Source organism: Cherax quadricarinatus, chromosome 17, assembly GCF_038502225.1.
Source record: "Cherax quadricarinatus isolate ZL_2023a chromosome 17, ASM3850222v1, whole genome shotgun sequence".
NCBI lineage: Eukaryota > Metazoa > Arthropoda > Malacostraca > Decapoda > Parastacidae > Cherax > Cherax quadricarinatus.
This window is the reverse complement of record NC_091308.1, coordinates 4,018,355-4,040,237: the sequence shown is the minus strand read 5'-3', so window position 1 is coordinate 4,040,237 and position 21,883 is coordinate 4,018,355. Positions and strand designations below refer to the sequence as shown.

The following is a 21,883-nucleotide window of genomic DNA, read 5'->3' as shown; positions in this document are numbered from 1 at the left end:
CTTATGGGGAAAATTAACTTGACTAACGATAATTTTGACTAACGATGAGCTCTCAGGAACGGATTAATAGCGTTAGTTGAGGGTCCACTGTACAAGTTAACCACTCTTATATTGTCTAGATTTAAGTAGTTTTTATATATTAAGATCAATCTGCCCGAAATGCCCCGACATGATAGTGGCTTTCTTTGTACTTAGCCAACCAAAATTGTAATTACACATTGTAACCTTTATAAAGAAATAAAATATTTTTAAGGGAGCCAGAATACAGTGGACCCCCGCATAGCGACCTTAATCCGTGCAAGAGGGCTGGCTGTTATGCGAAATGTTCGCTATGTGAATGAATTTTCCCCATAAGAAATAATGGAAATCAAATTAATCCGTGCAAGACACCCAAAAGTTTGAAAAAAAAATTTTTACCACATGAAATATACATTTTCCTACACACAAAGAGAAGGATACATGCACAATAGTAGAGTAGTACATGCACAATATATATTGTGCATGTACTACTCTACTAAATGAAGAATAAATGACACTTACCTTTATTGAAGATGCAGCAATGACTGATGAGACACTGTGTCCTGGGAGTGCCTTTTCCTCCTGAGTACTGTAGGTCCTGTTTGGTATTTTCTTCCAGAACAGGCCTTATCACACTGTGTATGTCACTACGATTCTTAAATCTCTCAAACCAACCTTTGCTGGCTCTAAATTCACCAATATGAGCACTAGTTCCAGGCATTTTCCCTGTTCACCTGGGTGTTAGTCGACTGGTGTGGGTTGCATCCTGGGAGACAAGATTAAGGACCCCAATGGAAATAAGTTAGACAGTCTTCGATGACACTGACTTTTTTGGGCTATCCTGGGTGGCAAATCCTCTGGGGTTAATTGTTTCTTGGTATTCTCAATAAGCCACACCAACAACGGTGCTACAGCAGCAGCAGCAGCAGCTGACGATGTTACAGCAGCAGCAGACGATGCTACAGCAGCAGCAGCAGCAGACGATGCTACAGCAGCAACAGACGATGCTACAGCAGCAGCAGACGATGCTACAGCAGCAACTGACGATGTTACAGCAGCAGCAGACGATGCTACAGCAGCAGCAGCAGCAGACGATGCTACAGCAGCAGCAGCAGCTGACGGTGGAACAGCAGCAACAGACGATGCTACAGCAGCAACAGACGATGCTACAGCAGCAGCAGACGATGCTACAGCAGCAGCAGATGATGCTACAGCAGCAGCAGACGGTACTACAGCAGCAGGAGCAGCTGACGGTGGTACAGCAGCAGCAGCTGACAGTGCAGCAGCAGCTGACGGTGATACAGCAGCAGCAGCAGCTGTACCACCAATAGTAGCGATGGTTGATTGGGGTTTATTATACAACCTGGCCAGCTCGGAGACACGCACTCCACTTTCATACTTATCAATGATCTTTTTCTTCATCTCCATAGTAATTCTCACCCTTATTGCTGTAGGGTTGGCACTAGAAGCTTTCTTGGGGCCCATGGTCACTTATTTTCCAGAAAAAAATCACCAAAAACACTGTAATAATACAAAATGTTCCGATTGTATGCTTGGATGTTACCGCGGAGGCTGGCTGGTAAACAATGCCACCCGCGGAACATGTGAGCGTGGCTCAGGCCGCACATTGGACGCGTCTCAGACGAAGGCCGCTGAGCGGGTTTTTGTCCACTATGCGGGGCAAAATTTTAGTGATCAAAGCGTCCGCTATGTGGATTGTCCGTTATGCAAGGCGTCCGTTATGCGGGGGTCCACTGTATATATGAGAGGTGGGAGAGTAGGGGACAGTAGTAATAATATTGGAGGAAGTAGTAATAATGCAGTAGTAGTTGTGGTTGTAGTAAGTAGTAGTAGGTAGTAAGTAGTAGTGGTTGTAAATAGCAGTAGCAGAAGTCCAACAGTGTTTGGGGTGGCAATGAGAAGGTAATAGTGGTAGTGAAAAAAAAAAAAAATATAGCACAGAGTGGGGTGTAAGCAAAGGAATGATGGTGGAGGTGGCGGCAGTGCCCATCGCCGTCATCGTAGAAAGAGAACAGAAGAGCACTGCAGGAGAGCTAATATCCCATTGGGGTAGTTAGGACAAATCCCTGCAGAACAAAACCCCATAAGACAGAACCCACTTAGACAGAAGATAGGAAAAGCAAAGAAAATAAAGACAAGATGAAGAGGTAAGGAGAGGAGGAGATAAAGATCAGGTCAAGTCCCAAGTGTTCTGAGTTTGGAGTATTTGACAAGGTAATGAGTGGGACCGAAACATCATTGTAAGTTTGTTTCCTAAGTGAGTGTTATTTGTGTATTGTTCCAGTCATGGTATTGTACCAATTTATTCTTCACAATATGGTACCCATGAAGTCACTATATCAACAATATATTTATATCAACAACATATTTATATCAACAATATATTTACATTAAACACTATGTAAGTTGGATAAAAATAATGACAATTGGATGAGGATATACTGTTACTCGAGTCCTTGTGGTGGGAAGGACAGTGTCTGAAGAAAGGATGAGGATGTTGCAGCTGGAGGTTAATCTGAATTGTGATGCATACCTCTGGTAAAACAGCTATGGAGTGAATGATGGTGAATGTGTTTCCTTCTTTGGGTTCCCCTCCCTTGGCAAGAGACGGCTACTGGGGTGGGGAAAAAAAAAGCATGATTAACAATCATTCCTTGCTTAACAAGCAAGATTCACTTCATAGGAAAGAATTAGACACCATGTTTAAAAAAGACAATTATGCAGTGAATTAACTTTATTATGGCAATATTTTGCCCACAGAACCTTCATCAGTCCAATACAGAAACATTTAGGCCAGAAAGTACACAAGAGCATAAAGTTCAGCTGTATGCAGGGCGCACAAAATGATTAGTGACGTCACCTGGCACCTGTGTCCTGACAGCCTAAAATCAATTTAACTAAAACTCTCTTGGATATTGAAGCTCTCCGTGTTCTGCACAATTGTAAGCCAAATGACCACAGAATCTTAAACAACTCTTGTTTATTTAATAAATTCAATAATCATGTAGTGCTATGTGACCCAGACAGTAGTATCATTTTGATATACTAATAATAATAGCTGGATTTGAGTTCTGAAGGTGGGAATAGTGCCTACACTTTTAAGGAGGGGTGAAGATGTTGCATTTCAGAGGACCACATGAATCGTGATGTTAATACACCTCTGCCAAAACAGTGATTGAATGAATGCTAAATGTGTTTCCTCTGTTTTTGGGTCACCCTACCACAATGAGAGACAGCCAGTGTGTTAAAAAATGTATAGATTTCTTGCCAGAAAGTGTGAGAATCACACTTTCTAAGATAAATATTCATACTAGAGATAGAAAATATAATACCTTTGAACTTTTATACAATGAAATACTTTGAAAATATGCTGTACATGAGAAACTTGCTTTTCAGATTTGATGTCAAGGATGAGGTTGATGACGTCATATTCCATTTGATGCAGAAAGATACACGGGATCGTAAGCAAGAAGGAATCCAAAATCTAGTGGTTGGCTTTCATGTTATGAAGGTTTGTCATTTACATAATCAGCAGTTAGGAAGAGTTCTGCTTTGTAATGGTGAACATATGATACTGTTGCTGTTGTAAGTGTCATGCAGTATAACATTATGTGTACAAATGTGGCACAGGTGTTAAAAGTTTGCACGTGCCTTTGCTTTTTTTGCAATAGATGCATCAGAACCAAAATTGCATAGTAATCCCAGTTTAACATTCAAATGTAGGAATATATTCAGAGATGGGTAAATTCCACATTTGTCAACATGACTCTGGTCACAATGGAAATATAAACACATATGCAGTATAATGTGATCCTTTATTGACAAGGTTTTGCCCACACAGTGGGCTTTTTCAAGTCACAAACAGATCTACCAGGGGTGGAAGATACACGAGCATTTATAGTCAGGTTCAGAATGCTGGGTCAGGTAGAGAATGCTGCATCTGATGATCAACCGAGTGGGGTTATCATCGCAATCCCACATAAGAACATAGGAATGGAGGAACACTGCATAAGGTCTACTCACATACTTATCCAATCTCCCTTCCAAGCTACCCAAGATTTTAGACTCTATAACCCCACTCGGTAGATCATCAGATGCAGCATTTTCCACCTGACCACAGCATTCTGAACCTGACTATAAATACTCGTGTACCTTCCACCCCTGGTAGATCTGTTTGTGACTTGAAAAAGCCCACTGTGTGGGCAAAACATTGTCAATAAAGAATCACATTATACTGCATGTGTGTTTACATTTCCATTGTGTTGGTATTTTATACCATTTATTTCCATGACTCTGGTCAAAAAACAACTAGGAATGGTTGGGCAAGAGTAGGACCTCAGTAGCGTGGGTTGGTATGACTGCTGCAGTGCTCCTTTGTTCTTATTCATGGAAGCAATGGCTTAGCAAAGGAGTTTTGTATGAGTTGCTGAGAGTAGGACCTGCATACCATGGGCCAGTAGGCCTACTCAGTGTTCCTTTATGTATTCTTATTTGGGAAGGCAGTGGTTTAGCAATAGTTGTATATAAATGGGAAGAGTAGGGCTTTCCTAGCACTGTCCAACTAATCTATTTATGGAAGATTAGAAGCTAAACATATCCTGATCACCATCCCTAACTCAAGTCATCTGAATGTGGTATGTGGAGAACGTACGGATCATTGTGCCTAGTAGGCTTGAAGCACAAGGCAGTCTTCACACCAGCAACCTTTAACCCATTACCAAGTTTACTGATGAAGAGAAAAAAAAGAATTGACCCTTGTACAGAAAAGCCTTATAAGAATGAATTACTCTTTTACTACTTCATTACAACAGAACAAGAGGGGTAGCTATATTCTTTTTCATAAGCGCACCCCTCAGAGGAGGTGCCTTGATGTTAATGAGGGGCTCTTAACCCTTTCAGGGTCCAGAGGCCAAATTTCAAAGTGTGCACCAGGGTCCAAGAATTTTCAAAAAATAATTTTATTTTTCTTGTGAAATGGTAGAGAATCTTTTTCTGAAGGTAATAAAATAAAAAGTACGAAATTTGATGGAAAATTGACGAAATTGTGCTCTCTCGAATTTTGATGTGTCAGCGATATTTACGCATCGGCGATTTTGCTGACTTTGACTCCCATTTTAGGTCAATTACAGTATTCCAGTCAACCAAATTCTTAGCTATTTCACTAGTAATACTTCTATTCTATCGATTGAGCAGAAGAACTCGCCAAGTCAACTGTTTCAACACCAAAAATAAAGTGACTGGAAATTGGTAATTTGGCCAATTTAATGCAAAGTTCAAAATATTCCAATTTCAAAATATTGTCCAGAATAAACAATGCAGGAATTCCTGGCACTAAACTAACATTTCCTCTGTTCATTAGTTACATTTTCAGGCTTTACAAATGAATTCCATTTTGATTTTTTATTCATATAATGAATTTTTATTTAAACCCAAAAAAAAGATTTACTGTTATGCAATACTGTAATAATTGTATAAATAATATCACCACATTTGTGAATGTATATTAGACCCACCAGCTGTCATGTATTAGACTTGAGAGGTCATTTGTTTACTCTTGAACATCGGCAAAAATTTAACATTTCTGTTATTTTGAGCTCAGTTTCATGCCATTTCCCGTACTAAAACAAATCAAAATCATCTCTATTTCTGTAAAATATCTTCCATTCTATCAAATGAGACCAAGAAATCACAAATACAACTATAAAAAACATGTGAAAAAACACTGCAAATTCGCTGTTTTAATAAAAAATTACAATCTCAGTTTTTTCTCTCATTATTCACTGGGTGTTGCAGGATTTGTTTTATGTGGTGCACACATACCACATAGATTTATTCTCTCATATCTAGGCACAAATTTACTGCTCACAGCTTATCAGAGTGATCTGAGCTCATGGTGTAGATCTACGGTTTGGACCCTGAACGTAAAGCCGTAGATCTACGGCACGGACCCTGAAAGGGTTAATCCAAGGAAGTTGACCTATATTTTCCTTCCTTGGATTGAGCCTGATTGCCTCCCAGTCTGCATGTGCTATATGATTGTAATAATTTCCTCAGGGCTTTTAGGATTTCTAAATCTCAATTTCTTGAAGATAAATGCATGTACCTCACATAGGCTTTCAGCCTTCTCCAAATTTCCCTCCATTTTACCTCCAATTACAGGATATGGGCAACACTCATCCTTGGCAGAAACAACTCAACAACAGAAGGGTTTCCAGATATATTGTGCTATAGGTTAGCAGTATCACATCTAATATATCTACTAATATTACCAGTAGCCAATTCAAGATAGCTAAAAACGCTTCCATTTCTATCTAAGCCATTCCTGTCAAAGATTTAGTGCAAGAATCTCATACCTAATGGGAGATGTGACAAAGAGTATGTACATAGGTGAAATGGCAGTGTCCCTTAAACTGAAAATTCACAACCTTAAATATCCTTGTAGCCATGACAGTCTAAACAATGCCTGCATATAACAAAGAAGCAAAACCAAATATGCCTCAGGAAATGAGTGATGTTAAATTAGTCATCCATGAAAATGACCTCTGTAGACAAATGCTTAGAAGCTATCCCTCTAGCAATCTTAGCCATCATCCCACATTAGTTGGGCAGCCGCAGCATCTCTGAATATTTATTAAATAAATTGTTACCCAACCTTGTTACAGCCATCAGGTTATACCAGCCCAGCATGCACCACCTGCTCACTTCCCTACCTTATTTCACCTAACCTTGGTTCAGTGTATGGCATATGTCTACATTTTAGCTGTAACCATCTTCGTATTAGGACTGATTATTATTATTATTATAATCAAAAAGAAGCTCTAAACCACAAGGGCTATACAGCGTATTAGGACTGAATAAACCACATGTGGTGAAATATTTTTTTTAATAACTGCCCTGACTGTACATATGCATCTTCCACATCTTGTCTGTGTCATCCTACCCTATACAGCCAGAAAACTACATATTAAAATGCTGTGACTTAATTGCAGGTGGAAGAAAACCGTAGGTATCGTGTACATCGTAGTCATGACAGCATAGCCACATCTGATTATATACGCACAAGAGCCATTTTCTTACGAGAGCAGCTAAAGCAAGGGCGTTATGTTGTTATCCCTACAACTTTCAAGCCAGATGAAACAGGAGAGTTCATTTTTAGAATGTACACCTCTAGAGATCCTGATGCAAAGTAAGTTCACATGTATATAATTTTTTTTTTTCTTTTTTCCTGAGCCACTGTCTCACTCAGTGCTGACTTCACAAATTAGATTATCCTTCAACTGTATCATCACCCCTCCTTCAGAGTGAACAACAATCACTGATGTTATTATAATCAAAAAGAAGCGCTAAGCCACAAGGACTATACAGCGCTGCAGGGCAGGAAGGAAGTGAGGGCATCAGGTGGCAAAAGGGAGATGGATGAGCAACAGGTTACGGATAACAGCGGGGCAGTGGATGGTGAAAGGGTAAAGGGCAGCAAGAGACTGAGCCAGAAAGGGCTGAGGGGAGTGCGAAAAGTATCATCAGAGTTTGTGGAGTAAATCGGTCGTTGTCAAGAAGTCAATGAGAGAGTCAGGATTAAAGGAGGGTCCATCAGCAAGAAGGGAAGGTAAAGAGAGAGTAGTAGAACGAAGACGACGTTGGAGGTAAATTCTGCGTGCTCGTTGATAGAGAGGGCAGTCTAACAGAATGTGGCTAATCGATACTGGAACTTGACACTGCTCACAGAGAGGAACAGGGTGCCTCTCCATGAGATACCCATGAGTAAGACGAGTGTGGCCAATGCGAAGGCGGGAGAGAGTGGTCTCCCAACTTCGGCACTGATGACAAGAAGACGGCCAGTAACCTATGCTCGGTTTAATAGAATGAAGTTTGTTACCGAGCAGAGTTGACCAACGTTGTTGCCAACGGGTGCGAAGGTGGGTAGCTATTGCAGCAAAATAGTCCAGAAATGGAACACCTCGATAGGAAATTGGTAGGTCATATACTGCTGACCGCGCAGCAGTGTCTGCCTGTTCATTGCCCTGTACGTCGACATGACCAGGGACCCAACAAAAAACAATATCTTTATGTTTGGTAGAGATACGGCGTAGCCAAAGTTGGATACGGAGAACTAGGGGATGAGATGTATCAAATTTTCGTATAGCCTGTAGAGCACTAAGGGAGTCTGAGACTACTACAAATGATGACACAGGCATAGATGCAATACGAATAAGTGCTGCAAGAATGGCATACAGTTCAGCAGTAAAAATGCTAGCTGAAGATAGTAAATGCCCTCGTACGACGCTGTCCGGAAACACTGCTGCGAATCCGACGCCGTCTGAAGACTTAGAGCCATCTGTGTACACAGCGGTGGCATGAGAATGGGAGTGGAAGTGATCAAGAAAAAGAGAGCGGGAAGCCACCGTAGGCAGTTGAGCTTTCGAGCAAGGGAGTGAGAAAGAACAGACCCGAACAGCTGGAACTTCCCAGGGGGGCAGGGAAAAGTGAGATGCTACATGAACATATAAAGGTGGTAACTGAAGGGAAGACAAGAGTGAATGTAGGCGAAGAGAAAAGGGACGGAGCAAACAGGGGCGGCGAACGAATAAAGAATGTCTACTAATATCAGTGACCATTCTATAAATGGAAGGATTGTGTAGATCGTGAGAGCGTACATAGTAACGAAGGCAATGGGCATCACGGCGATCAGACAAGGATGGAACATTTGCTTCTGTATAGAGGCTCTCAACAGGGGAAGAGCGAAAAGCACCAAGGCACAAACGTAAGCCTTGGTGATGGATAGAGTTAAGGCTAGAGAGAGTAGCAGGAGAGGCCGCGGAATAAATCTGGTCACCATAATCGAGTTTCGATAAAACGAGGGCTGAATGTAGGCGAAGCAGAGTTCGACGATCAGCTCCCCAGGAAAGATGAGCAAGGGTTTTAAGAAGGTTTAGCCGGCTGTGACAAGTTGCCTTCAAAGAGGTAATGTGAGGTTTCCAGGTTAACCGACGGTCAAAGAGAAGGCCTAGAAACCTGACTGTATCACGTTCGGGGATACGGGAGCCATAGAGATACAAAGGATGATCGGAGATAACAGAGCGTCTAGTGAAAGTAATTTGGTGAGTTTTGGTACTTGAAAATTTAAACCCATGTGTGGTGGCCCAAGTGGAAACACGGTCGACCGCATGCTGGAGAGAAACTGCAATAAGGTGACAGTCAGCGCCTGCACAAGCAATAGCGAAGTCATCAACATAGAGTGATGACCAAATATTGGGTGGAAGAACAGAGGCCAAATCATTTATAGCAAGGAGAAAAAGTGTTGTGCTTAGAACACATCCCTGAGGGACACCTTCAGCTTGGACGAAGTCCGGGGAAAGAACATTATTGACTCGAACACGGAAATGTCTGTCAGTTAAAAAGTTCTTAAGGAAGGATGGTAGATTGCCTCGGAGGCCTAAGGAATGGGCCTGGGCCAAAATATTATACCTCCAAGTTGTGTCATATGCCTTCTCAAGGTCAAAAAATATGGCAATAACTGAGTGATTATTCGCAAAGGCATTACGAACATACGTATCCAAGCGTAGTAAGGGGTCTATGGTAGAACGACCCTTACGAAAGCCATATTGACTAGCGGAGAGACTGTTGTGAGTCTCTAAATACCACATTAAACGTCGATTTACGAGGCGTTCCATCACTTTGCAAACTGCACTTGTAAGAGCGATGGGGCGATAGTGGGAGGCATCATGTCCTGTAGTACCCGGTTTGCGGAAAGGGAGAACAATGGCAGATTTCCACAGCTGGGGAAGAACTCCTTGTGCCCAAATAAGATTGAAGAGGTGTAAGAGGACTACAAGGGCTGACCGATGTAAATGTTGTAACATACGAATATGAATGTCATCAGGCCCAGCTGCCGATGATCGGCAGGCTGAGAGCGTTGCCTCCAGTTCTTGAAGTGTAAAAGGCACATTATACTGTTCTTCTCCGAGAGAAGAAAGGTCCAAGGGTACTAACTCTCTGGCAGACTTTGAGGAAAGAAACGAGGGGCATAGATGGAGCCCTCGGGAAATACGGACCAGATGTGTGCCAAGTTCAATGGCAACGTCGAGAGGGTTTGCTATATCAACACCAGTGACCCGTAGAACAGGAGCCGGGTCAGGAGAGTATTTACCACTCAATTTCCTCACTTTTTTCCAGACTGCACTCATAGAAGAAGCAGAGGTGATGGTGGAAACATAGTCTCGCCAACAAGTGCGTTTAGCTTCACGGATGACACGGCGAGCGATCGCACGCTTCTGCTTAAAATCAACAAGTCTCTCAGCGGTTCTATTGTACCGGTACCTGCCCCATGCAGCACGTTTCAAACGTACTGCACGAGCACAAGCAGGAGACCACCAAGGCACGCACTTCTGAGAATGCCTGCCTGAGGTTTGGGGTATAGAATGAGAAGCTGCGGTATAAACTGATGTCGAGAAGATGTGTAGGAGCTCATCAATGGAGGATGAAGAAGGAACCTCACTAAAAGCAGTGAGGTGTGAGTAAAGATCCCAATTTGCCCGATCAAATTGCCAGCGAGGGTTACGGGAAGGTGGTGAATAGGAAGGAGAAGTAAGAATGATCGGAAAATGATCGCTGTCATGTAAGTCTGGTAGAACAGACCAGGTGAAGTCTAGTGCAGTGGAGGAAGAGCAGACTGATAGATCGATGCAAGAGAGAGTATGAGTACGAGGATCAAAATGGGTGGGAGTACCCGTATTTAAAACATGGAGGGGGTGAGAGGCAAGAAAAGCCTCCAACTGAATGCCACGTGAGTCACAATGAGACCCCCCCCAGAGGAAATGGTGGGCATTAAAATCACCAAGTAACAGAAGTGGTGGTGGTAAGGATGAAACAAGAAAGGCAAAGTCTGGGATAGAAAATGCTCGAGAAGGAGAGAGATATAAAGAACATATTGTAAACCACTTATTCAAGTGGATACGGGCTGCAGTGTAATGCAGCGAGGTATGGACAAATAGTTGACAGTACGGAATATCATTGCGTAGAAGAAGGGCACTTTCATTAAAGGTCCCATCTGAGAAAGGATCCGAAGAATACAATAAATTATAGCCTGAGATAGGTTGGAAAACAGCCGAGTGTAATTTTGGTTCTTGTAAGCAAGCACCAACAGGGGAAAACCTGGAAAGCAACATCTGAAGCTCACCCCGATTACCCCTGAGGCCGCGGATATTCCACTGTAAATAGGCCATGATTGGCGATGAAGAAAATATCAGGAATCTGTAGGTAAAGGCACCTACGGACTAGAGGGGTTAGAAAAGTCAACGTGTGGTGGCATTGGAAGATGTTCAAGTAGCGAAGGAACGGAGCGTTGCGAAGAATGGGGTTGTGAAGATGGAGGAGAGGGAAGAGAAGGAACAGGAAGTGAATCAGTGTCCATTGAAGGTTTAGTCTCTGCAATATATTCTGAAATGGCTTCAAGTGTTTCTGAATTCAAAGATGTATGGGAAACCATATTGGAGATAGGAGGAGGAGGGTGAGTAAAGATTGGGACAGTAATGGACTGTACCAAAGTAGAGGGGGAGGGAAAAGTGTAAGGGACTGGAGATGAAGTGTGGGGGGGGACAGAAGAGGTAGAAACCTGGGAGGTGACAGAAGAGGGAGAAACTTGGGAGGGGACGGGGGTGGAAGGCATAGTACGAGGAGGAGGGTGAATCTCCACACTTGTAATAGAGCCAGAGAGAGGGGAAGAACTAGGTACAGAGACTGGAAAGGTAACGTGTGGAGGTGGAAGAAGGGAAGGAAGGGGCAAAGAAGATTTGAGCAATGTGGATTTTTTGGACTTCTGAGTAGAGGGGCGATTGGTATTAGGTGTCGTACGAGGTCTTGTCGATACTGGGGCTTGTGAGGAAGGACGCGAAGATGTGAGAACAGACTGAGTTGTAGTCGGGACGTCAGAGCCAAGGACAGCAAAAGGATTAGATGCCGTAGTGGCTATGGGAGGGGTAACAACAGAGGAGGCTGCAGAAGATGGGACCCCAGAAGTGGGGGGACGTTTGGAAACACGAGAATAAGAAACACGGGGTAGTCTCCCTTGGAGGCGGAGATGAGTAACTGCCATAGCATAAGGGAGACCTTCTGCCTCTTTGAGGCAACGGATTTCACGTTCATTTAAGTAGACCTGGCAACGGCGGGAGTACGAAGGGTGAGCTTCATTACAATTAAGGCAAGATGGAGGTTGACTGCAAGATGTATTAGAATGGTTGTCGGCACCACAGACTGGGCATTCGGCCATAGATCTGCAATATTTCGCTGGGTGACCAAAACGCCAGCAATTTCTACATTGTTGCGGTGTAGGTATCACCTTTCGAACTTGTAACCGATGTCCCGCGACATATACAGAGGACGGGAGTTCTCGGCTGTCAAAAGTTAAACGAGCCACATTGCAAGGGTAACGTCTCCGCCCCCGGGCAGGAAGGACATAAGTGTCTACTTTGAGGATTGGGAGATCCTGGAGTTCCAGCTGTTCAAAAATGTCATTGCCACATGACTGGAAATTCTGTTGGACTATGGTATGGGGCAGAATGACAGTACCACTACAAGAATTGAGAGAAAGATGTTTTTCAATAGTGATAGGAGTAGTATCGATATTCGAAAGGAGAGAAAGATCATGAGCTTGGGTAGCATTCTGGACAGTGACGATGCGTGTACCGCTCTTGAGAGCGTGAAATGAAATATCTCTGCCAACATGACGCAGGAGCGCTTTGGCAATACTATGGTCAGAAAGGTAGGCAGAAGAAGAAGTAGGTCTTAAAGTAAAGAATTTAGTCCATTGTGTGGTCCGAAACTGAGCGTGGAGAGGGAGTGCTTGACGTGTCGGTCGTTTCCGAGTAGAATGGGAAGGTAACGACGGAGCATCATCAGGAGATTGACGTTGGCGTTTAGGAGTAGGACCGGAGTTGGTCCGGCAGGAAATGGGTGGGCGATTCGAAAATTGCCGTACCGTAGAGGGAGAAGCCGGAAGCATAGTCAAAGGAGAGCGGAGTTCAGACAAATCGAAGGAGTCAGTCGAAGCCCCGGTACCTGAAGCGGGTGAGGAAACAGCACCAGCAAGAGGTACAGGGGCATCAGGAGTGTCCGAAGAGTGGTCTAAACACAAGGCAGGGTCAGAATGGGGTGCGGTATCAAGAAGGGGCCCGGGGGTAGTGGTTTCATGGACTAGGGCTGCCATGGTTAGGTTACTCCTTTGCTTTTTGTTTTTAAGAAAAAAAAAGAAAGAAGAAAAGAAAATAAAAATAAAAAAAAGAATAAAAAAAGGGGGGAGCGGGGAGGAATAGTTCCCAGGAGGAATGAAAGGGCCGGAAATCCCCCTCCGCGCCCAAGAGGACTCGACACCGCTAGTAGCGCAGATGCAGCATGGAACCCGTGCCATACCCTACCCTTCATGCCAGTAAACCAGCAATCTGGGATAGCAACCTCACATCTGCCGAGCTACCTCGGTGGACAAAAGAGAGGGCGGCCGGATATCCGCCACAAAGCATACCTCCTTCAGCCACCACCCCCGGAATCCGAAAGGTGGCTTCCAGAGATACACCCGTCGCCCAAAAGACACCCAAAGCTACTCCGGGATACCGGAGAGGGATCGGGACATCCCCAGGCAATCCAGATTCCACGGCAAACTACGCCACCGCCAAGAAACCTCAACGGAATGGGATGGACCCCGGTGTCCTTTCCCCTACCTAGGAACTAGTGCGCCTGTGGGAGAAATCACGAAGGCCAAGAAGAGGAAGGGCAAAAGGGAGGGGTGAGGAGGAGGAGGAGGAATGGAAAAAGGGGAGGATGGGGAGGATGGGATAGGGGAGGGGAGAATGGGGGGTAATTAGGTTCGGTCTGAGGAAGAAGACCGACAGGGCTAATTCCTCAGACCAAGAGCCTCTTCACCACGCCAAGGAGCCCCCCTTGAAGAGGAATCACTGATGTATAAATTGCATTCAGACCGCTAACTTTGCATCTGTGTAATTCCCTAAATTTTCTGCCAGATTTTGTATTTTTGGTGTCATCATCTTCAGAAAAAGATTCTCTAAAATTTCAGATTTTTTTTTTTTAAGTGGACACAGAGATCAACATTAATTGGGAGGTCTGGACAGTGATAGGGGTCAAGCTATATTTGACCTACTATTAGGCAGGGGCCCAAACTGTGTTCAGTGTACATGTACTTGCATGCTGATTTTTTTCATGCTTTCAAATATGCCACCTGCTGTTATTTTTGGCCTTAACTCAGTTACAGCCTCTCCTCACTTAGCGACTTACTCGTTTACTGATGCCTCAGACTTGCGATGGGCTCTGACCAGTATGCATGCGTAAAAATGTATACTAGAGCTGATTTTCTCTATTCTGTTTATTACAGTATACTACTGTATAAACATTTAAAAATATACCAGAAATGATATAAATGGTACAAAGGTGACATTAAAACAATATCAAAGATAGTTGACACAAACCCACTACCATTATAGTATGCTCCTCACTTAGCGACGAATTTGTTTACTAATGTGGTCTTAGGAACGGAACTCCTTTGATATAAAGGTCTGAGACTAGGCAGGTCAATGCAGTTCAACATGAATAACACTGCCTAACTAGCACAAGTAAACAATGAAACTAGAGCCTGTTCCATTGGTAGCTTCCCTACTAGAACAAAAAAAAAAAGAGGGGGTGTAAAATTAGCAAAAATATGCTTTATTTATGCCATATTTATTGCAGTTTCATGATACTAATAGTGGAATTCAGCCAAAAAGCATACTATGTAGATTTAACCTTGGATAACCCAATATAGTTGAACAATGTGATTTGTTTCCATTTTTCGATGAGCATTACACCTTGAAACAATTGTAATGTTGTAAGATTTAACCCTTTGAGGGTCCGTGCCGTAGATCTACGGCTATACGTTGAGGGTCCAAACTGTAGATATACGCCATGAGCTCAGCTCACTCTGATAAGCTGTGAGCGGTAAATTTGGGCTTAGATGTGAGAGAATACATCTATGTGGTATGTGTGCACCACTTAAAACAAATCCCACAGCACACAGTGCATAATGAGAGAAAAAACTGAGACCGTAATTTTCGATTAAAACAGCGAATTTGCAGTGCTTTTCGTATGTTTTTTATAGTTGTATTTGTGATTTCTTGGTCTCATTTGATAGAATGGAAGATATTTTACAGAAATAGAGATGATTTTGATTGGTTTTAGTAATGGAAATGGGTTGAAACTGAGCTCAAAATAGCAGAAATGTTAAATTTTTGCCAATGTTCAAGAGTAAGCAAATGATCCCATACGTCTAATACACACCAGCTAGTGAGTCTAATATATGTTCACAAATGTAGTGATATTATTTATACAATTATTACAGTATTGCATAACAGTAAATCTTCTATTTTTTTATTTGAATAAAAATTTATTATGTGAATGAAAAATCAAAATGGAATTAATTTATAAAGCCTGAAAATGTAACTAATGAACAGAGGAAATGTTAGTTTAGTTCCAGAAATGCCTGCATTGTTTATTCTGGACCCTATTTTGAAATTAGAATATTTTGAACTTTGCATTAAATTGGCCACATTACCAATTTCCAGTCACTTTATTTTGTAGTTGAAAAAATTGACTCGGCAATTTCTTGTGCTCAATCGATAGAATAGAAGTAAGAATTTGGTCGACTGGAGTAATATAATTGGCCTAAAATGGGAGTCAAAGTCAGCAAAATCGCCGATGTGTAAATATCGCTGACACATCAAAATTCGCGAGAGCATAATTTCATAAATTTTCCATCAAATTTCGTACTTTTTGTTTTATTACCTTCAGAAAAAGATTCTCTACCATTTCATAAGAAAAAATAACAAAATTATTTTTTTAAAATAATTCTTGGACACTGGTGCACACTTTGAAATTTGACCTTTGGACCCTGAAAGGGTTAATTGCAAATAGATAATTTTACTTTTTTTTTTAACACGTCAGCCATCTCCCACCGAGGCAGGGTGACCCAAAAAAGAAATGCTTTCACCATCATTTAGCACTTTCACCTTCATTTACATATAATCACTATTTTTGCAGAGGCACCCAGATACGACAGTTCAGATGTCACTCTAAACAGCCAATGTCTTAAACTCCTCCTTTAAAGTGCATGCATTGTACTTCCGATCTCCAGGACTCAAATCCAGCTAACCAGTTTCCCTGGATCCCTTAGATAAGATAAGATAAGATAAAGTTTACAATTTTGATTTGCTAAGTACAAAGATAGCCACTATCATGCCGGGGCATTTTGGGCAGACTAATTCTAATACGTACATAGTAACTAATTAAAACTAGACAAGATAATAAGTACATAGTAACTATACTTAAAACTAGACAAATAGTAGTGGTTAACTGTTTTAAAATCTTATTTAAACTTAATACAAATGTGAGGTAGGAAGGTTCCGTAAAATAATTTTGAAATTGCACACAAAATCTATATTACAAGTCCCAAAAACCATTCGTCTCCATTCACTCCTATCTAACATGCTCACACACACCTGTTGTATGTCTAAGCCCCTTGCACACAAAACCTCTTTTACCAGTAATATACAGTGGACCCTCGGTTTACGATATTTTTTCATTCCAGAAGTATGTTCAGGTGCCAGTACTGACCGAATTTGTTCCCATAAGGAATATTGTGAATTAGATTAGTCCATTTCAGACCCCCAAACATACACATACAAACGCGCTTACATAAATACACTTACATAGTTGGTCGCATTGGGAGGTGATCGTAAAGCGGGGGTCAACTGTACAAGTGTCATCCTCTCCAGAATTTTTTTTTTTTTTTTTAACACATCGGCCGTTTCCCACCGATGCAGGGTGACCCAAATAGAAAGAAAAATACTTTCATCATCATTCAACTCTTTCACCATCACTCATACATAATCACTGTCTTTGCAGAGGTGCTCAAATACGTACAATGGTTTAGAAGTTCCTCCAAACTGCCAGTATCCCAAACTTCTCCTTTAAAGTGCAGGCATTGTACTTCCCATTTCCAGGACTTGAGTCCGGCTAACCAGTGTCCCTGAATCCCTTCACACAATATTAACCTGCTCACACTCTAACAGCTCGTCAGGTTCCAAAAACCATTCGTCCCATTCACTCCTATCTAACATGCTGACGCATGCTTGCTGGAAGTCCAAGCCTCTCGCCCACAAAACCTCCTTTAACTCCCTTCCAACCTTTTCGAAGACGACCCCTATCCCACTTTCCTTCCCCTACAGATTTATATGCTCTCCAAGTCATTCTACTTTGTTCTATTCCTTCTAAATGACCAAACCACCTTAACAACCCCTCTTCAGCCCTCTGACTAATACTTTTACTAACTCAACACCTAATTTCCACACTCTGAATTCTCTGCATAATATTTACACCACACATTGCCCTTAGACACAACATCTCCACTGCCTCCAGCTGCCACCTCGCCACAGCATTTACAGCCCAAGCTTCACACCCTTATAAGAGTGTTGGTACCACTATACTTTTGTACATTCCCTTCATGGATAACGTTGTTTGTCTCCACAAATACCTCATCTCACCACTCGGCTTTTTTCCTTCATCAGTTCTGTGGTTAACCTCATCTTTCATAAACCCATCCCCTGACAAGTCAACTCCCAAATATCTGAAAACATTCACTTCTTCCATACTCACTCTCTCCAATGTGATATCCAATTTTTCTTTATCTAAATCGTTTGATACCCTCATCACCTTACTCATCTGTGTTCACTTTAAACTTTCTACCTTTACACACCCTCCAAAACTCATCCACTAGCCTTTGCAACTTTTCTTTAGAATCTCCCAAAAGCACAGTATCATCAGCAAAAAGTAGCTGTATCAACTCCCATTTTGTATTTGATTCCCCATAATTTAATCCTACCCCTCTCCCCAACACCCTAGCATTTACTTCTTTTACAACCCCATCTATAAATACATTAAACAAGACCTACTTTTACTTGGAAGTAATTTCCTTCTCTCCTACGCCCTAACCTGAGTCTCACTATCTTCATATAATTAATCTTGAATTGTAAAGCCTGACGACACAGGATATGGCCACTTTGTGATAAAATGAATTAGTTCTCATTTCACTCATGTCGGATCCATTAATGCATACTGCATGTACAATACAGTAATTTTATTTACCTTACTAACTTCAACTGGAAAGTGTAATCCTTATCATCAGTTTACCACTGGCTCCTCACTTTCTAAGGAAAACAGTGAATATAGTTATACAAATTTTTTACCTGCCAATTTTTCATTTGTATCAAAACTATCAAGCAACCTAACCTGGGTAAAATTTACATAATTTAAGAAATTTTATAAATGCATTTTTCTTGGAGAGGGCAGGGGAGGGAAGGGCATCTTTTATGTATTTTTTTTTTTTTTATTATCACACTGGCCGATTCCCACCAAGGCAGGGTGGCCCGAAAAAGAAAAACTTTCACCATCATTCACTCCATCACTGTCTTGCCAGAAGGGTGCTTTACACTACAGTTTTTAAACTGCAACATTAACACCCCTCCTTCAGAGTGCAGGCACTGTACTTCCCATCTCCAGGACTCAAGTCCGGCCTGCCGGTTTCCCTGAACCCCTTCATAAATGTTACTTTGCTCACACTCCAACAGCACGTCAAGTATTAAAAACCATTTGTCTCCATTCACTCCTATCAAACACGCTCATGCATGCCTGCTGGAAGTCCAAGCCCCTCGCACACAAAACCTCCTTTACCCCCTCCCTCCAACCTTTCCTAGGCCGACCCCTACCCCGCCTTCCTTCCACTACAGACTGATACACTCTTGAAGTCATTCTGTTTCGCTCCATTCTCTCTACATGTCCGAACCACCTCAACAACCCTTCCTCAGCCCTCTGGACAACAGTTTTGGTAATCCCGCACCTCCTCCTAACTTCCAAACTACGAATTCTCTGCATTATATTCACACCACACATTGCCCTCAGACATGACATCTCCACTGCCTCCAGCCTTCTCCTCGCTGCAACATTCATCACCCACGCTTCACACCCATATAAGAGCGTTGGTAAAACTATACTCTCATACATTCCCCTCTTTGCCTCCAAGGACAAAGTTCTTTGTCTCCACAGACTCCTAAGTGCACCACTCACTCTTTTTCCCTCATCAATTCTATGATTCACCTCATCTTTCATAGACCCATCCGCTGACACGTCCACTCCCAAATATCTGAATACGTTCACCTCCTCCATACTCTCTCCCTCCAATCTGATATTCAATCTTTCATCACCTAATCTTTTTGTTATCCTCATAACCTTACTCTTTCCTGTATTCACCTTTAATTTTCTTCTTTTGCACACCCTACCAAATTCATCCACCAATCTCTGCAACTTCTCTTCAGAATCTCCCAAGAGCACAGTGTCATCAGCAAAGAGCAGCTGTGACAACTCCCACTTTGTGTGTGATTCTTTATCTTTTAACTCCACGCCTCTTGCCAAGACCCTCGCATTTACTTCTCTTACAACCCCATCTATAAATATATTAAACAACCACGGTGACATCACACATCCTTGTCTAAGGCCTACTTTTACTGGGAAAAAATTTCCCTCTTTCCTACATACTCTAACTTGAGCCTCACTATCCTCGTAAAAACTCTTCACTGCTTTCAGTAACCTACCTCCTACACCATACACTTGCAACATCTGCCACATTGCCCCCCTATCCACCCTGTCATACGCCTTTTCCAAATCCATAAATGCCACAAAGACCTCTTTAGCCTTATCTAAATACTGTTCACTTATATGTTTCACTGTAAACACCTGGTCCACACACCCCCTACCTTTCCTAAAGCCTCCTTGTTCATCTGCTATCCTATTCTCCGTCTTACTCTTAATTCTTTCAATTATAACTCTACCATACACTTTACCAGGTACACTCAACAGACTTATCCCCCTATAATTTTTGCACTCTCTTTTATCCCCTTTGTCTTTTATGTGACTCCCATTTATTTCTTACATATCATAGTGTGCTTTTAATGAAACCGTAATGTACTTTTATTCACTATTTTTTTTTTCTGTACCTTCATTCCTCACCTGTAAGATCTTCAGATTTTTACCCCTTTTCATGAATCCTCCCCACCCTATTTCAGTTTTCATGTACTGGGTATTAAATTTAACTTGGATGATGGACTAAGTGTACACAAGACAAATTTAATGTACATACATAATGAGATCTGTGTATATTTTTAGTTATGTATCATTGGAGCTGACATCCTGGGTAGCTTTAAAAATGGGTTAGACGAATATATAAGCAAGAATGGTAATCCATTAGAATTTGACTTGTGCGCTAAGCAGAAGGCATATATAACACTTTTTCAGGTGGCTGACACAAATTAGAAATTTATAAATCATAATTAAGTCTTTCTCGGATATTGAGGCTGCTGAATGATGGTGTAGTCTCGAACAGTATCTGAAACTGTTACTAGAGCCCAAGTGTGTTTGAGCATAGATGTAAACAAAGGACAAACTGGGAAAAACAAGTGCTCTAAGCGTATTACTGCTGTTAATTGAGGTTATAAAGTTACACTTTCTGTTTGTCTGATGGTTCATGGAACCTGAACACACACTGTTCCTGTTTTATACATCTGACATTTACTTTTCACAGGGAGTTGACAAAGGATGAACCTAAGATACCATGGTACTCATGTGTTAAGAAGCCCAGCATTGTCACAGCAGTTACGGTGAAAAGTGCTTCTGATTTGGAGAAGCAGTCTTCATTTGGAGGTAGGGCTTTACATGAGGACTATATTATCTCTTATTTGTGGCATTTTAAACTTTTAGAAATAAAATTTATGCAGAATCACATCCCCATTGATATCTAGAGTGATAGAGGAAATTTAGTGAAACCTCTGGCTATTTACATTATGCATGGTGTGATATCCAAATTGAGTCTTCACTTTTTTTTTAAGTAATTGGCAATATTGTACTGTATAATGTACCATTTAACCAGCATAATCATATTTACTTTTCTGAAGAATATTATAACTCATGTTATTTTCTCTTTAAAACTGATGAGGAACAAAGAATAATGTATAAACAATTTACAGTATAAAACATAAGTCACAGTACCATGGCTGGAACAGTTTGCAGCTTACACTTTGAAGAGGAATATGTAGACATTTCCAATGGCTTTCCAGATATTCTTCTTTCAACACACTGACCGTATCCTACTGAGGCAGGGTGGCCCAAAAGGAAAAACGAAAGTTTCTCCTTTTACATTTAGTAATATATACAGGAGAAGGGGTTACTAGCCCCTTGCTCCCGGCATTTTAGTCGCCTCTTACAACATGCATGGCTTACGGAGGAAGAATTCTGTTCCACTTCCCCATGGAGGTAAGAGGAAATAAACAAGAACAAGAACTAGAAAGAAAATAGAAGAAAACCCAGAGGGGTGTGTGTATACATATGCTTGTACATGTATGTGTAGTGTGACCTTAGTGCAAGTAGAGGTAGCAAGACATACCTGAAATCTTGCATGTTTATGAGACAGACAAAAGACACCAGCAATCCTACCATCATGTAAAACAATTACAGGCTTTCATTGTACACTCACTTGGCAGGACGGTAGTACCTCCCTGGGCGGCTGCTGTTTACCAACCTACTACCTTGGTTTCCAGATATTATTTGAACAAAATAATTACTATACTCAAACTTTCAATGTTGCTAGGGGCTGTACTCATTCCTGTACTTGCTAACTTTTACAATATATGTAATATTTCAAAATAGTTTTGCTATCCACTATTGGTGTACATCCTTCTGTGTGGCATTGCTGATGCCTATGTTG

The 21,883-nt window shown here is 41.7% G+C and overlaps 1 protein-coding gene across 4 annotated transcripts in view; it reads left to right on the top strand.

Annotated features, from left to right (window-relative positions):
• The window catches only part of LOC128686414 (calpain-5), a 226,938-nt gene that overhangs the window by 172,978 nt on the left and 32,077 nt on the right, over positions 1–21,883 (top strand). For all 4 annotated transcript variants that reach the window (XM_070085725.1, XM_070085726.1, XM_053773326.2 and 1 more), the window contains 3 exons: positions 3,436–3,550; positions 7,029–7,225; positions 20,705–20,823. In XM_070085725.1, the coding sequence (XP_069941826.1) occupies positions 3,436–3,550; positions 7,029–7,225; positions 20,705–20,823 (431 nt within the window). The remainder of the gene's footprint in view (positions 1–3,435; positions 3,551–7,028; positions 7,226–20,704; positions 20,824–21,883) is intronic.